The following is a 17,705-nucleotide window of genomic DNA, read 5'->3' as shown; positions in this document are numbered from 1 at the left end:
AACTAACTTCTCTACCTCTCAGGATCTTCTCTCTGACTTATACCAAGACAGGTCTAGGTGATGGAAATACAGAAATGAATGAAACAAGACATACTTCCATTTTTGTTAACCATTCAGAAGATAATGGGTTAGAATAATGTTTTTAAAGCTGGAGGGAGGGGGCCTAGGTGCCAGCCTCAGAGAATTCCAAGGGGATGAGAAGAAGCAGAACAGTAGAGATGTTGGGAAGGGTGGGTAGGGTGAGCCTCATGTGTGAGAACGGAGTAAACTTTAGAGTCTTTCTCAGTTTCTCCTTTTCTCAGGTCCCTGTTCTTGTCAGGCAAAGAGGAAGACTCAGGTCCTGCTCAGTTTGTTTTTTGTTTGTTTGTTTGAAGCTGTTATTGTTATTTTCTTGGTTTTTTAGACAGGATATAACTATATAGTTCAGGCTGGTCTTGAACTCAATACATAGCCCAGACTGCCCTCAGACTCATGACACTCCTGCCTCAAACTCCTGAGTTCTGGGAGCCTCAAACTCCTGAGTGCTGGGATTATAGGTGTGCGCCACCACACCCCCGCACCTCATCAGTTTCTAACAATGTAAGTACCACTTGGTTAGTGCAATTCAGATGTAAATCAGCTAACATTAGTTCAAGTAAGACTCTAAAGAGCTCTGTGAGAATTATAAAGCATTTTAGACATAACCTTGACTTTACACAGATCTAATGGGGTCACACACTGATATCCACACACCCATGACACCAAGCAGAAGAGAATCAGCACTGGAATTGCAGGAAGAAGGCAAATGATGGTTTTAAATGTTATGTGTACTTTAAAAGAAATGCAAGCAGAACTGATTAATTCTGATCAGAAGTGGCATAGGTAATAAGAATAACAGTAATTTACATGTGTTTGACATCTTACAGGTTTCAAAGCACCTGGGCATTTTTATCTATTGCGAGGCCAGGTAAGAATTATTATCAGCATTTGAGAGAAAAAAGTGTGAAGAGATAATGCTCCTGTTGGCCAGATCATGAGCTGGTTGAAATTTTTGAAAGAAGCAGAAAACCATTGTGGCTTGCATATCTGTCCTGCTCTTCCGAGCTGGATTACTAATGCTTCTGTAACCCTCAGAGTTTATGCTTTGTGTTCTGTCCAAGGTCTGTTAAAATACCAGCTTTGATCTTTAGAATCTTTTGTGGTTGGTGCTAGCCTCTTTAAGCCGACTGCTGGTGGTGCCTTAGAAAAGGCAACTAATATCAGCCAAATGCTTCCTGCTGATTTCCCCCTGTTTGGAGGCAAAGTCGTCTTTGGCAACAGATGGTACTTAGATTTAAATCTGAACACTGTTAGTTTATTACCTGTGTAACATCGTAAGCAAGTGACTTAACCCTTCTCAGTCTGCTTTCTCCTTGGTAAAATGAGTACCTTAGGCCCATCTCATCCAGGTAGGGCAGAAGTGATTAAAAGTCTCTATGGGCTCTGATATTAAAAAAAAAAAAAAAAGAGTACTGAGGTTTGGACCCTGGGTCTTCTGTGTCCTAATTATGCTACCTGGGACAGTTTAATTTCTTGGCCCTTGATTTTCTCACCTATAAAACAGAGTCAGCAACAGCAGCAAGCGTTATGGATTGAGCTGGTGAAGCCAACGTGTCTGCTTGGAGGTGGGCTTATCATAGTCACTCAGCCCTACACTAATGTGCAGAGTCCTTTGAGTATGTACATGAGATAATAGATGAACTATACTCGGTTCACATCTGAGATACCTTTTGTTCCACAGCAGAATGTAGTTGTGGTTGTCTCCCTTAATGTTTTCTCCCAATTTCCTCCTTTCCCTTATAACTCGTAAGAGCCATAGTTGACTAATCAGTTTTCCAACTCTGCCTGGCCCATACTTTGCAGGGTTCTCCACCTTTCCTCCCATGATTTTTCTGGGCCAAGTCCCATCTTCCTACCTCCAGTTCTAAACCACCCTTTTGTTGCCATCAGTTTTTCCAAACACCACTAGTTATAGCTCAGTTTCCTTTTTGCTGAGCTCTCCTAGTCCCTGCTTATTTAAGAAGTGCTTTCCATTTCTTTCAGCCCTAAATTCATTCTTTTTTTTTTTTGAGGCAGTGTCTTGCTTTGCAGTTCAGTTTTCAGTTAGGCCTTGAACTTATTTTGTAGCCCAGGCTGGTCTCAAACTCATGACAATCCTGCTGTCTAAGCCTCACAAGTGCTAGGATTACAGGTGTACACCACCATGCCTGACACTGAATTTATTCTTACCAATGAATAGGAATCCTAAAAAGTTGGGCTTTGTAAGAGGGGTAAACAGGAAAGGCTGGAGTCATTTGATCCAGTCAGGTTTTCATCCCCCCACTGTATAGGTAAGCCCACCACCTCAGCATGCTTAAGCAGTGCCAGTCTGTGCTCTGTAGCACTCCACTTGTGTGGCTGCAAGATATCCAGCAACAAGGACTGAAGTAGTTTATCTGAACAATATTGGTCACCGTCCATTTTGAAGGACATTTTTCCACTGTTGACTAAGGCAGAATTAACCACAGATCATTCCAGATTATTTAAAAAGTTGATTTTACAGTGATTAAACAATTTGAGACATTCCTGTGTCTTTCTCCCTGGTGTCCATTTTCCTGGTGGCAGTGAGGGTGAGGCTGAGGGACATCGCAAGGCAGTACCTTTGCTTGCTGTTCTAGGCACTGGAACGTACAGGGGTGTTAGCTAGACTTTTACCTATAGCCATGTAGGATGGTTCTTCTCTATTAGAATGGGGCTTTTCCTTCTGTGGCAGACTTATTTTCTGCTGGATTTTCCAATCAGGAAACTTAGATGAGAAAGAGTTCTTTGCAGGCAACAGCTATCTTCTCTGTGAAGTTGCCTTGGATGAGACACTGAGAGCCTTTTATACATAGAACAACTTCAGTAGTAGCTAGGATCATGAGGAAAAGACTCAGAGAGATTAGGTGAGTTACTTGAAGCCTCACACTCCAGAAATGGCAAAACCAGTTTTCAGATTGAGGCCTGTCTTGCTTTTCTGTGTATCAGTAGGCTTGTCAGCCACTCAGAATCTGCTGTTCTGGAGCAATGTCCCCTCCTCTGCTTGTCCTCATGGTTAGACCTCCTTCACATACTGTAGTGGGCTCTAGAATGGTAGACTGTTGAGCTCTTAGATGGATGGTTCCTGCTTAATTTAAAACGCCACCATTTCTTGTTCATTGTTCCGTACCAGACTACTTGGCCTCAAAATACCAACCATAAAATTCCTAGAAATTTCATAGAAATTTTCTCTTGTTAGAGAACCCTATCCCACGTTTCACTCCCAATTTATAGATAGAAAAGTAAAGTGCAGAGGGGAGGAGGACCAAGAAGAATCTTAACTGCGTCATGTGGAATCTGTGTGTTGTTTCATCACCCTGAAACACTGGGAGGCTGACGTTCGGCTGACACATGGATAGAATCAGTTTAGCCACCAAGATTCAGCAGGGCGATGAGCCTGGCCCCATCCTGGATACCCTATGTTTGTGAGGCCCTGAGCTCACCTAGTGCAGCCTCCTGCACAGGATAACCTCCCTGTCAGAAGATGGCCCGGCCTCTTCTCATGTGCCCTAGAGACAGGATGCTCTCTCTACCTTCTAGTGCAACTGTTCCATTACTGGCCATGAGGCACTGTTTTATGGAGAAAATATTTATTAGATTCTTTCCCTCTTCCAGGTTCTAGATGAGATCATGACCCTCTATTACAGGGTTGCACTCTTAGCAGCAAACAATGGAATGCAGTGTGAGCCTTGCTTTGCTCCAGGACTCTCTTTGTTGGGAGAATACATAGAAGAGGTGATATAGCTGAGGTGGTGGAAGTGGCTGTAGAAGGCTCCAAACTGAGGAATTTAGTGAGAATTTAAGCAAAGAGAAAAAAATAGTACCTCAGGCAACTGGAGGTCTGAACAAAGATTTGGAGTTCTAAGAGAAGCAGAATTATTCAAGGAACTGACAGCAGAATTGGGCTGAGCTGGCAAGGAAAAAAGTGGATAGCAGGGACAAATAAGGCTACAGAGATGGCAGGAACTGCACTGGCTCCTACTGCAGGTAATTCTTGGGGACCTCCTCCCACTGGAGTAACCTGAAGTGCAGTCAGTCAGCCATTGAGTTGCTGGTTGTCTCTGATCTAGGCAAATCAGTCAACAACCATTTAGCAGAAGTCTATACTCTGGAAGGCCTCAAGGATTGATTCGGTGGAAAGGCATCGGTCACATGACCAAACTCTGCCTCCCAAGAACTTTGGCACTCAGATGCTCACTGTTGCCCGTAACAGCCCCTTAAGAACCCAAGCATACCCGTTACTCCTACTATAGACCCTTAGTCCTGCAGCCAGCTCTGCTTCAGAATCAAAGGCCATTTCACATTTTACATGCATGAAGCACATGTACAAGGCCTTCAGCAAGGACAAACTATGCAGTACTGCACATTCACTGCCGTTTGGATGCTATCAGCCAGATTGTTGGGTAGGAGGGGGTAAAGAAACACAGGTAAGGAACAAGCCCAGTTCTCCCTGGCCACCAGCTGGCCAAGGATAGGCTCAGAGCTCCCAGAAATGAAATGAATCCTGATGACTTCCATCCGCTGTGATCCCCTTCACAACTGTGGAGCTTCCAAAGACCCTGTCGGGAGGCCAGAGATGACTCTGTTGAGACAGAGTCAGCATTAGGTGAGAAACCTGTGAAATCTCTGAAAAGTACATTTAACTGACAAGGTGCAGAGACTCACAAAGAGCAAGGCTCTGGAGTTGGGCACTCACCACCTGTGTAAGTTTTGGCAAATCACAACACTGAGCTTCTACAAAGATAATAAGATTGATTTTGCAGGGCTGCGATGAGAATTAACTTCTTTCAGTCAACCGTTGCTTAGCAATTGTTTGGTGTATGCCAGGGGATGTTGTGCAAGGTGCTGGGATGTAGCCTTCAACATGACTGTGACTGTTCTATTCTCATCCCCTTGGCATGCTCACTGTAGTCAGGAATGTTAAAAAATAACTGTGTGACATTGGGGTGAGAAGTGCTACAAAGGAAAAAGAGACACTTTCATTTTAAGGTATTTAACAAAGAAGATATTCAATAAGTTTCAGTCACTTGTCCTTCTTAAATATGGCATTTAGAGTAGACATCTATACTTCCTTAAAGTAGAGGAAAATCGTTGAGCCCCCACACTGGAGACATAAGCCTACTTCTACCACCTTTTTATTGCAGGGCTTCACCCCTTCCCTCAGGTCCATTCCCACTCTGCTGTGCTATCTAGTTCTGATTCCCTAACAGAATGGACCCACCCTGGAAGCATCTATATATCACCTAGAATCTCCCCCAGCCTAGGCCCCCTGCTACAGTTGCTTCTGCCTCTGCACAGCAAAGTCCTCTCCACCTGTCATTCACACAAGACACAGCACACTCAGAAAATGCAGAGGGAGGGAAACAAAGACCTTAGGAGCTGCCACTTAGTCTGATCACATTCCCAGGCCACATTCACCCATCAGAGTCTTCCAGGACCATTTAGCCGAATGTGATCTCTCCTTCCCCACATCTGTGCAGACCACTTCATGCTTAGTCAGGGAACCTGTGTTTTGTATTCCACTTGTCTCCACCATGTGAAGATCACTACTATAGGGCCTCACACCTAGAAGTGTTTGTTGCCCATCCTCCAAGCTCCAGCTCAGAAGTTTAGTCTTCTGAGCTTTTCTTTCTAGTGTCCTCCAACCTCCTTTGCTTCTATTGTAAACTCTTCATCCTAATCCTTGTTAGCTGAGGAAGGTAGCAAAATTCTGCTGGCTGTCTCTGTGGCTGGACCATGGATCACTCAAGGCCCCTAGCTCAGGGCTAGCACTTAGAAGGTGTGCAGTAGAGTCTCATCGCACGAATGTGACCACATTTGTCTCTGCCCTCATCAGCGCTCTGAATAGTTTGCATAGCTACAGAGCAGGCAACAGTGGCTGAGGCCTGCAGTAAAGTCAACAGAGGCAGATCCACCTGCTCGATTTCCAGTTTCTAAGGCCCCCTCTCTGGCTCCTTCATTGTTACAGTGCTATTCCTGTGTCCTGATTCTTAAGAAAGCAAAGCATCTTTATTCTATTAAATCTAAAATGCTTTAGTGCCACAGTAGGTGTTCTGTTTATTTTAAGCTTTATGACTCCATTTAATTTGCAATTATGAAAAAACTAGAATTGTACCTATAACAGAAAAACTCCCTATTGACTTCCAGCAGTAAATAGGAGAATTCAATTCTTTTTTTAAAAAAATACTGGTATCATTAACCTTTGTATTTTATGAGAAATCAGAGATGGTATCTAGTGTCCAAACATTTTTATGTTTCGAAGAAATAGGTGATGTTTTAACCCCCCCTGGTAACTTTTTCAAAAGCTTTTCAGAAAGAACAGTATCAGCCTAGTTTAAGATAAAGCAAGAATGGAAAATGGTATAATTTCATCTCTTTGTTATGCCAACGAAGCTCCTTACTCATGATCCCCACCTTACAGAAGAAGCCACAAGGGCTTAAAGAAGCAAACAGAATCAGGGTTTGTACCAGGTTTTTCTGACACTTAGTCCATTGCTCATCTGTCAAGTCACAGCCACTCATATCCATTGTCATATTGCTTCACATTGTTTCACCTTAAATTTTGAACTTCTCCAGAGCTGTCATACATTTTATTTGTCTCTGAATCCCCAGTATCTCTCAAAGAGTGTAGATCTTAGTGTGCGGTCAGAGGGGTTCATGAATGATTAAAAGAAAAGACAAGCACTACCTTTTATACACATTTAAAAGCTGCCTTTACTCAGCTAAGAGGTTTCTCTCCATGGGAAGGTATATTTTCCCCAAAATAAACTTCAAGAGTGTTTCAATAGCAAAATGCAAGTAGATCAAGAGGCCTTTCTTTTTATTCCTGCTCTTCCCACAAAGTGAGAAAAGTTCCTTTGTTACCTAAAATATCTGTGCCAGATCGTACAATGCTCTGTCTCTTAACACAAGTGCTTATTATTGTGGCTAATTTGGTCACACGTGTTTGAAAGAGAACAATGCCTCAGAAATTTTTAAAAGCAAAACAGCAATCTGAAGCATTTGTTGTAATGAGATGTAAATTGCCAACTTTGGGGAGTGGAGCCTACTAAAATTTGCAATGGAGTGGAGCCACCCACCCCCACTTAAATTAAAAGCACCAGAGGCCATCCCTCCTCTCCTCAGAGAAATCACATTTTATTTGTTTGTTCCTTTTCTTCCTGGTTCTGCAGTGCTAAGCACCATGCTTTATTGACTGATGCCTTTCTGCATTCATCTGCCATCTTCTGAGCCTCTGCCCTCTGCCTGCCCCAGTCCTGGGCACCAGCAGCCTGCTGCATGCATCTCTGAGAAATCCCCACTGGCAAGTAGGACACTGAGGTCCAGAGAGCTGAAGTGACCTGCCTAAGGTCATACGGCTGGGATCACACCCAGGTCTGCTTTCAAGATGTGCCTTTGGCTGGTTATTCTAGTGGCTCTCTTTCCTGAAGATGGGGTGCCGGGTGCCTCCTGTGTACAAGGCTCTGAAAGCAGGAAGCTGTTGCAGAAAGTGGCCACCAGGTGTTAAACAGTGCTTACCTTGAGAGAGAGATTCCCAGTAAGATAGCCTTGCTGTGTAACAAAGCCCTATCAGTCCCTAAGGAGATTACAAGGACATAAAATCATTCCCGCCCTGCTGCTTCCAGCCTTACAGTCTAGTTAGAGACAGAAAGAAAAACAAATGAGGGTGTCCCAGAAGTCTGGTGGAGTGGGGGATGTGTCCACAGGCGAGTGAGCTCTGCTGCTTAGGAAGGCAAAGGCTACCTACACCCTAAGTATACCATTCAGCCTCACTGCTGCTTCCAAACACTCCCACTCAGCAAAAGGGCTTTGTTTTCACATCTCTGCCCCAGCCTATCAGAGAACAACCCCACCTTACCTACTCTGTCTTCCATCTCCTGGGCTGAAGAATTTACTGAGAATCTGCCAAGTGCAGGTACAGCTCTAGGCTCCAAGATACAGAGGGGGTAAAACTTAACTCTTAAAGAGCAGTGCAGTCTAATGCTGAAAACAGGTGCATGGTCATAAACATGATTTGCTAGAGTATTTACAATGTAAAGCCCCTACCTGGGAGCAAGATCTCGTCAAACAGACACATGAGCTGTGTCCCAAAGTCTGATTGGGAGCTGGGCAGACAGCAACCTTCAAGGCTAAAAAACACCACAGAGGTCGGGGCAACATAAACTCTGGGGAACCTGAGCAGAGGGAGATAATGAGGTGGGGAGCAAAACATGACCCAGGAGGCTGGTTCTCCTAGGTCTTAGGGAGGCTGTAGTGTGAGACCACACTATAGTGAAGCATGGAGACAAGTCATATGGAAGATCTCTGTGGCAGCCATGGATGGGAGAGAAGCACACTGAAGTTACAGCTAGGCTGGGTCTTTTATGCAACAACCTTCTCTCATGGAAGGAAAAAAAAGGCTTTACAGAAAGATATGATCTCACTAAAGATGGCTCAAAGGCAGACGCCACATGCATCTTCCTGTCACCAAACACAAGAACAGGAAGAAGCCTCAGATACCAACTCAGCCACACACTTTAGGCAAACTGATTACCTTTTGCCACGTATAAGGGAATATCAAATATTAAATTTGTTTGTGTTTCAGAAACCCAACCTGAGACAACATGCAGATAGGAGAAACTTCAGCATCTGCTTCTGAAACTTTGGGGTTGTTCATTCATTGTTGCTAGAATTGTTTTATACCATTAGTAAACATTCAGAGGGTACTAACTCAGCATGAGGAGCTGGGGACAAAGGAAAGAATAAACCCTACACCCAGCCCTTGAATAAGTCACACACCATTAGGAGAGGCTTTCAGAATAATTATGATATTATTGGTCCCCTCACTTTGCCAACTTCTACATCTGCAATTCATTTTTCTGTGGTTGTACAATTAAAATATGGCAGAACCAAGAATGGGGCCCAAAAATCTCTCTGCCAGGATGAAGTGAACTCTTTTATCTGTGCTGGGCTGCTCCCTCGTCATCTTGTATTCAGATTTGTACAAAATTCACACTTAAATATTTGTAGCATGCAGATGTTCATGAGGACTTTTAGTAATAAACCCAAATACTAACCCTGCCACCACCAAAGTCTAGAATGTGGTAACTGAACATAGAGTTGCAACCAGATTGTTGCACAGGAATTTAGTATATATACAACTTTGTACTCAACTGACTACATGTTAGTAAGAGAGGTTGGAATCCAAATTCATTGGTTGCTTAAGTTATATGTATAGCCATCTGCAGCTTCCCAATCCCCATCAACTCTTGAAATGTCTCCAGTATGCTAAACTCTGCTGGCTTTTGGAGTTGTTAGACTACAAAATTAATCAAATCACTTAGTCTTATATATCCATTTTCATCCTGTTTCTCTGCCCTTTGGCAATCAAGACACAATAGATGATTTAAAAAAAAAATAGTCAATCATTTCAAAAAGCCAATGGAGAAAAAAGAATCCTTTATAGAAACTGCCACCAGCTACCCAGCTTCCTTTCACTGTTTAAACATCATGTGATTTGTGTTGATTGCATTAAAATAAAAATCAGAGTAGTTGCTAGACCAGGCAATCAGGAGTTTAATCTGTATTGTATTTTTGTTAGTTGGGATTTTGTGTAGATATGGAGGGAACAACATTTGTACTTTTCTCCATAGCTTTCCTAACTTCCCTTCTGCTAAGGTTCTCTCCACCATAGGCTACAAACCTGGAGCTTATGGCAATTACACAGTTTCTATATTACAGTAATTTTCACCTCTTTTCCTCTAATGCAGTCTGAACAGAATCTCTTTCCTGCGTAGCAAGTTTCACCTCCTGCCTTTCCATGTAGACAATGACACCTTAGGAGAGTGTTCCTCATTCATACTCTACTGGATTCTAGTTCATGCTTGTTTTCCAGTTTTCACCTTTTCCCTAGTGACATTCATACTTCATATTATTTTGAAGTCTGGGTTTAAGTGTAGTACAATTGACAAAAATAAGCTAGCATTTTTTGGTACCATGTGCTGATAGATGCCTAGTAAAATATTTGCTTTTTATTTTCTTTGGAGTTCTAGACAGATCTCTTTTCTTAACTGCCTAGGTCCTGCCATTGACTTGGAAAAAGTAAAGTCAGAATGTCTCGACCCTGAGCCGGAGTTACGGAGCACTTTCAGTGAGGAAGCAAATACGTCGTCCTATTACCCTGCTCCTGCGCCTGTCATGGACAAGTATATCCTAGACAATGGCAAGGTAGTGTTTCAAGCTCAATATCCATTCCCTGCGAGTGTTTGTTAGTCAGAGGCAAGATGGAGAGTATGACGGGAACCTTCTGAAACCCAGCTTGACTGGGCAGCCCCCTGCCTAGTCTGGAGTGACTGTGGAATTTGCATTATGACTAGTGCAGGATTATTGGGTTTCTTCTTTGTTTTTTTTTTTTCCTATTGGATCAAAGTGCTGAAAAACTAAACGGACATTCTAAAATAGCTTAATAGGAAGATTTAAAAAAAAAAAAAAACCACGAAGATTCCCCTGATAGTTTGATGAAACCTGTCTCACATTCCTATAAGTACCTGAAATTCATAAGGTGAACTGGAAATGAAAAACCTGATTTACAGATTATAACTCATTGTACATGCATTCATCACTGACAAATGCTGTATGCTAGATACCAGGGATGCTGGAGTGAATAACACATCCTCCCTGTTCCTAAGCCTTTATGCTGTGCATTCAGTGTGGCTAGGCCACAGTCCTAAGGCCACATATAATCCCTCAGATTGTCTTTTATTACCCTTGAAAACAAATCGTAAAAGGAAATGTAAGCATGGCATCATTTCTATTGATTCACGATGAAAAGTACTGCATAGCCTTTGGAGGTCTTAGTCACATGACAGCATAGCACAGGGCAGAAGAGGAAACTGCTGACATCTGCCCAACACCCAAATGAATTCACCTTTGAAGAGGCCTGTCAGGACCTTTTCTAGGCCATGGTTAATAGGCTTAGTGTTACGTTCTCTGCCATAACATCACACGGTACAGACATCACCGGTGCCTTCTCCCCAGAGTCATCTGTGTCAGTTCATTTTTCTTGCTTTATACTTCCAAATATCTCCATTTATTTGGTGCTGCTCACTAGTGGGTTGATGAGAAAGAACAAGTGGTTTGATTTGGGTTTGTCTGGAGGATATATCCCTGCAGCTGGCCAACCTGAGCCATAGCAAATCTTGTCAAGCTAAAAAAGAGGAACTTGTTAGTCTTCAGTCTCTTGGATGTGTTGTCACTCCTGCATCTGGCGCTGAGCACTTCCTCCCCTGCAGAGGCGGGGCAGATGGACCCTGCACTTAGCACACTTTCAAAGGGAGCATTGCCGAAGAAAAGTGTCATTGACCACATAGAATAGCAGCATGGTCCTGAGTTCATGGCCTTGCTCTACCTCTGTCCTGTCTATGTGACTTGGGCAGATACTGTGCCTCTCTGGGCCTCATCATCCTTGTCTGTGAAAGGTGATTGGGAATGATGCTCTCCATAGCCCCCTTTTTTTAAAAAAACTCAAACTGTATCTAAGATTTGTGAACCTTCCCCAGCTGAAGATAAAAGATGACAGGACTATTCTGCATTTGTTAATTTTCTTTTAGTCATGACCATATAGTAGAATCACTGGAGAGGTTTTTCTTAAAGAAGCTTCCAAGAGAAATATATTTCTCTCTCACTATGAAGGCTGATGGACAGTTTCTGAGCAACACAGAAAGCCACTTTTGCAAAGTTAGATTCTTTCCTCAAGAATATGAGTCTTTTAAACCTTATTTAATTTCTTTACGCATTAATTTATTTTTTTTGTACCAGTGATAGAACTCATGACCTCCTGCTTGCCAGGTAGGTGCTTACACCACTGAACTAAATCCCCAGCCCTATGCATTAATTAGGCCACAGATCTTGAAAATATCTACTATACTTTTTTAACAGCATGTTGCTATAAAACTAACCTGGTTTTTGTGTGCAACTAAGGTGTAGTCAGGCAGAGAGATTTATTAAGGAAGAGAGAAAAAGCAGACACACTGGAAATGGATGGCAGATTCCCACAGAATCATTTCCCACATCCCCAAAGTAATCCCCATTGTTCTTGGTTCTGCTGTCTCTTCTGACCTTTCTTTCTGTCTGTGTACACAGAGGTCTTAATCTTTTCAAGGGCTAGAGCACTGGAATGAGCTCCATTTCCTAATAGGAAATAAGTTTTGTTCCATAAAATATTTCACAAAGAAATATTTTGATTAATTCCCGTCCTAATAGATGGCATATTTTTAATAGCTTCCGCTGACAAAAAAAGTATTAACATTTTGGTCAAGTAGTATGCTATGATTTGCATGAATAGAGACTGCTACACAACTTTTTTTCTAATTCTGATAAAGTGGATTGCTTTTCTTTGTCTAAGATGTTTTATTTGAAAAATTCATTGAATCATAAACCTACAAAATCCATTAAAGGTTAAATAGTCTAAATTATCCATAGTGTGGATCAGGAAACATATCCTCAGAAAGGGCTTGTCTGCAGTTACATAACACATTCAAGACAGACTGAAACTGGAAGCCCAATCTGCTACTCCACTTGCCAGTGTCCTTGCTAATATATCCTTCTGTGCCCCTGAAAGCTGCACATTGCTTCAGGGGACCTGAGTTTGACCTCAAGAACTCTTATTTTAAATGCTCAAGCATATACCCAGGGCCATTTCTTTCTATGTTATGAAGTCTCTAAGGAACAGCAGCTCATCAGACCTGAAAATCAGTACCATTAAGACATATTTAATATGCCCGTCAATTGCTTTGTGCTCACACTAGTTCTGGTGACTTTGTGGGGGACAGAAAAAGCAAAGCCTCTACTCCTCCCCTACAAGATCAAAGTCTGCACGAGGTGGTGAAAGTTGCCATTGGACTAAAACTCCGGAAGGGAGGAAATTAGTCCTGGAGTGCCTGAGTGGTGCTTCATAGATTTTAGGGTGGGCTGGAAATATTAGGAAGCTCCCGACATAAAAGAAACATTTATCGCTGGACAGCATACAGCATGAGCGGAGACTCAGGTGGTGGATAAATGCCAAAGATGTCATAGTTACTGTCCTGTCCTGTCCTTCTGATGTTTCACTCATCTCCTTTAACTTTCAAAACAATTCTATGAATTAGGTGACTGTCTGCCTGTTGTATAGTTGGAAAAAGTATGGCTCAGAGAAACAAAATGGCTAATCCATGTAAAACAACCAATAGGTAGAAGAGCTGGGCTCACACCAGGTCTGGAAGCTCCAGAGAAATCCTTTTTCTGTTGCAGCATATGGGAGGTGGGAGGAGGTGAGCTAGAGTGATGGGCACAGGAGGGAAGTAAAGATTAGCAGACAGAAGAGAGTGAGGTTCCCTGGGCCTTTAAAGCCAGGTTTGGGAGGAAGGATCTGATGGGACAGAAATCCAGCCATTCAGAACTCCAGAAAGTTGACATAAAAATGGTTGAAAGCCTGCTGAAGTCATCTAGTCAAAGAAAGCAGTGTTTTAGGGAAATCGGTATCAGTGACTCCAGTGTGGACTGGGAGTAGTGACAGAGGTGAAAAAGTCACTTCAGTTGCTGGCCTCTCCCCACTTGTCCTGTTGGTGGTGCCAACCTGCACAAGAAGTGACTGACAGGTGCGAAGGGACGCACAAAGGGAACACTGGACATCCATGTGTTAGATCTGCTCTTTTCAACTGCATCAGCATGACTGTGACCCTGGTGACAGCAGGGAAGGCTTGGGGAGCGTGATTGGGTCACTCGGATTTGGGTTCGAATCTTGATTTTGAGCTTTGCTGATCCTGTGTCTTGGGAGAAGTAATTTAGTCCCTATGCATCTCTGTTCACATCTGTAAAATAAAGACTATTTTTTAATGAATAACATTTTTTACCTATTTTTATTCTAAAGGTCATTGTGAAGATTAAGTAAATTGAGTTTATTACAGGTTCTCAAAAAATATTAGCGACCCTTTTCTCCTTTAGACGACTGACTAAAATGAATAACTGCTGTCTTTTAAGAGTAGTAAGTTAAAGGATTGCAGGAAAACAAGGCCCTGGGGTAGAAAAGTACAGAGCTGTTTGGAACACTAGCCTTGTTTTTCATCTCTAAAGTTTTCTAATTCAGAATTTAATCTAATTCAAAAGTCCTTTTCTTCCTCTATCATAGGAATCTTGTGTGGGTGGCCTCAGTGTCATCAACAGAGGCGATGCACGGTCCAGCAGGGAGCAATAGGGAACTTGTCCTCAGCATGCCTGAGCTGGCCAATTGAAAAGGCCAAAGCTTGACCATGGGGATCTGCATTGCCTCCCCAGCCTCAGGCGGCACCTCACACCCCAGGCTGCTTAGCTTTCTGAGCAGAATGCACTGATTTGCCTTACTGAAGTGTGCAGCAGAGAGGCTATTAGATCTGGTTATCTGACACTTGCAGAAGCCTACGTGATCCTTTGAGTAAAAGGAAGTGGAATCAGATGTGTGAGGAATTTGTTTGCTTACTAACAGTGGCAGGGTATTTTTTTCTTAATAGTTGGAAAGCTTCTTTAATCAGTGAAGGAAGAAGTGTTACTGGCTGCCCTCCTGTCCATCTCAGCCCTTTCCAAGCCCACTGCAGGAGAAAGATCTTCAATCATGTTTGAGTATGTGGTCTTCTGGTTTGCCCTCTGTTTACTTCTGGCAGAGGATCCTTTGGGCATCCTCTCTGGAGACATCTCCTGATTGTGCAGTAGTGATGAACCACAGGTCTTTCTGAAAGCAAGCACCTTTGGTAAAGCGTTGCAGTACCTTCTAGAAAGCTAGCTTAGTAGAAGCTGCCTCTCTTCCATCCTGCAGAAGCCATTTCTTCCTTTCATAGTCTCAGCAGAAGCATAGCATCTATGGGCAGTGACAAAGTTAAAACTATTTTTTAAATGATTGTTAGTTAGTGGTTTTCAAGTGATGAAAAAGGAGAACAAAATTCAAAAGCTTATTGCTAGAGCATTCTGTGAGCATAGGAAATATAGTAATTTATTAACTTTGCATTGCAGCATTTTGACTGCTTCCCCTAGTGAAGACCATAAGATTGTGTTTCTTTGTGTTCTCTGTGCTGTCAGAAACTAAGCCAGGTACATTTTGATTGGGTTTAATTTGTTAAACTCATAGGTGTTCTGAAGTAGACAATGAACTTTGAGCTGAAGTCTAATTCTCGTACTCCACAGATCGGAGATGGACTCAGAGCTTGGGTGGGTCATACAGCAGCGCTGTCTTTGGAGGCAGAACCTGGCCTGCTGCTCCTCATGCCAGCTGTCAGTAGTTTTCAAACTGAACTCTTTGAGTTGGAGTATCCTGGTGTCTGGGCCACACTCATTAAGTGAGAATCTCTGGAAGAAGGGCCCTGAAACCAGGAATTTTCTCACTTCCTTGTGTGCAGCCTCCCTGTGTTAGGAGGGTATGTGTCCCAGTTGTTCATGTTAAAGTGAGACTGTCTTTCTAAAGCAGCAGTTGTGAACCTATGCCATGCATGCTATTTTTTTCCTTTTAAGACAAAAAATGTTTATGAGGTTTTGTTTTGCTTCTAAACTAAAACCACAGTGTTCAGGTTTAATTGCAACATTGGCACTTTGCAATAAGGAAGTGGGTTTTGGGTTGCAGTTCGGGTACTCATCCACAAAAGGTTTGCCATCACTGTCCTAGAGTGTCATACAGAAGGAGTTCAGAGCGTGTGTCGTGAGACTTGGTCAGGCAATGAGCAGCCTCTGGTACAGAAGGATAGTTTACAATCCTAGCCCTGGCACTTACAAGTTGAGTTACTTCTGGCAAGAACTTCCCCTTCTCAAACCAGGATTTTTCATCTGAATTGAAATGGTATCGTAATATCTTCTGTCCAAGGTTGCCATGAAGATTAGACATAGTGACTATATCGCACTAGAATCAGGTCGGCACATTTCAAGTATTCAGTAAAGGGTACCAATTATATTTACCCTTATAGACAGTTAACTTAGTATCTGTAGTGTGAATGAACCCCTTACAGTTGTACAACAATGCTTTGTGAAGGACAAAAACAACTTCCTGCTTCCCTTCATCAGACTAAACAGGTGTGATGTTCTTGTCCCTTTCAGGTCCATCTGGGAAGCGGGATTTGGGTTGATGAGGAGAAATGGCACCAGCTGCAAGTAACCCAAGGCGATTCCAAGTACACAAAGAACTTGGCAGTCATGATTTGGGGAACAGATGTTTTGAAAAACAGAAGCGTCACAGGAGTTGCCACAAAAAAAAAGAAGGATGCAGTCCCGAAGCCACCCCTCTCACCTCACAAACTAAGCATCGTCAGAGGTAGGTCACAGGGGAAACGTGATGGCAGAAATATGGTCCTTTACTCCAATAAGAATGTACTGGGCACAGTCGCACTCAGTGGACACTTACCGAAACTCCTGCAGGTCAGAGTCTGGCACAGGAACACAGGAGTAAACATGTCAGATGTCCCTGAAGACCTTGCACTGCCCAGGTCAAAGGATTGTAGACACCAGTACAATTGAGAGAATTGGCATGTGAAAGGGACAGATAGCTTGCTGCGACTGTCAGGAAGAGAGGATGTCCTTAGCTGGAAAGCAAGAGCAGCATCCCTGGGAAAGAGCTCCTAGAGTTGGGTCCTGGAGCTTGAGACACAAAAGGCAGGTGTGTGGAGACATGCTTCAGGTGCCAGAGTGTCTTGAACAAAGACATGGAGGTAAGAAAGAAGTACTGTTTGTGCAGAGAGAAGCAAAGGCTGGGAACTTAATTTTATGGTTCTAGCTTTGTGCTTAGAACAGTTAATGAGACAAAGACCAGCTGATGGTCACTAGCAGCAGTGTCTTCCTCGTGTTTCAGAGGGTGAGCGAGGGGCACGGGAAGTCATCTGTCCTCCTACAGTGTGGCTATGATCCAGCCTCCATGACTTCCCTCTCCTCCTCACTCCCTTTTTCTCCTCCTTCCTTCCCTCCTCCTTACCTCCTCTTTCTTACCCTTCACTTCATTTTCTTTCCTTTCATCTCATGTTTTTCTTCCTTTTCTCCCTTTCTTCCATCCTCTCATCATCTGTTCATGAAGCTCTTATTCTTTGCAAGGCCCTCTACTGGGTTTTGAGGACATGAAGAAGTCCTAGGCTCTGTGCATCTACCAGTTCAGTCTCAAGGCACAAGTGAGCATTGGAAGACCTCCTTACAGTGTAGTTAATGCAGGGCATGGTCATAGAGACTTTACAATGGAGTAGGGAGCGCAGAGAAAATTTCGAATTACTTTGAGTACTAACATTTTTCAGGGTTTTTTTTTTAACACTTTTACATATATTGACTCATTATCCTCTTCTCAGTCCTGCTGTTGATTACTATTACTCCTGTTTTACAGATAAGGAAAGTAAGACATAGAGTTATTAAGCAACTTGCCCAGGTCACACAGCTAGCAGGATTCCAAGGTAGCAGAGCTGGCTTCAGTTTGTGCTCTCCAAGTGTCCAGGTCCACCATATTTTGATAAAGAATCTAAGACTCAAAAAACTAGCATGAATATTTTCAGCAGACCCCGTGGTTTGAGCAAGTTCTAGCACCAGACAACAGATATGTCTACAAATGAGTCAGACAGTTTCAGGTATTGTGGGCTACGCTACATCATGTGGCAGGACAGAGAATTGCATCAGCCAGAGGGGAT

General features: G+C 42.9%; 2 protein-coding genes across 7 annotated transcripts in view; both read left to right on the top strand.

The window, feature by feature from the left end:
• The window catches only part of Agbl4 (AGBL carboxypeptidase 4), a 1,435,759-nt gene that overhangs the window by 1,207,423 nt on the left and 210,631 nt on the right, over nucleotides 1–17,705 (top strand). The gene's annotated exons all lie outside the window — the stretch shown is intronic.
• The window catches only part of Bend5 (BEN domain containing 5), a 45,491-nt gene that overhangs the window by 21,292 nt on the left and 6,494 nt on the right, over nucleotides 1–17,705 (top strand). For both annotated transcript variants that reach the window (XM_003463053.5, XM_013144897.3), the window contains exons 4-5: nucleotides 10,133–10,281; nucleotides 16,144–16,357. In XM_003463053.5, the coding sequence (XP_003463101.1) occupies nucleotides 10,133–10,281; nucleotides 16,144–16,357 (363 nt within the window). The remainder of the gene's footprint in view (nucleotides 1–10,132; nucleotides 10,282–16,143; nucleotides 16,358–17,705) is intronic.

This window comes from Cavia porcellus, unplaced genomic scaffold, assembly GCF_034190915.1.
Source record: "Cavia porcellus strain 051 isolate PalLab524CR breed Dunkin Hartley unplaced genomic scaffold, mCavPor4.1 scaffold_25, whole genome shotgun sequence".
Classification (NCBI taxonomy): Eukaryota; Metazoa; Chordata; class Mammalia; order Rodentia; family Caviidae; genus Cavia; species Cavia porcellus.
Note: the sequence above shows the minus strand (reverse complement) of the source record. Positions and strands in the feature narration are given on the sequence as shown.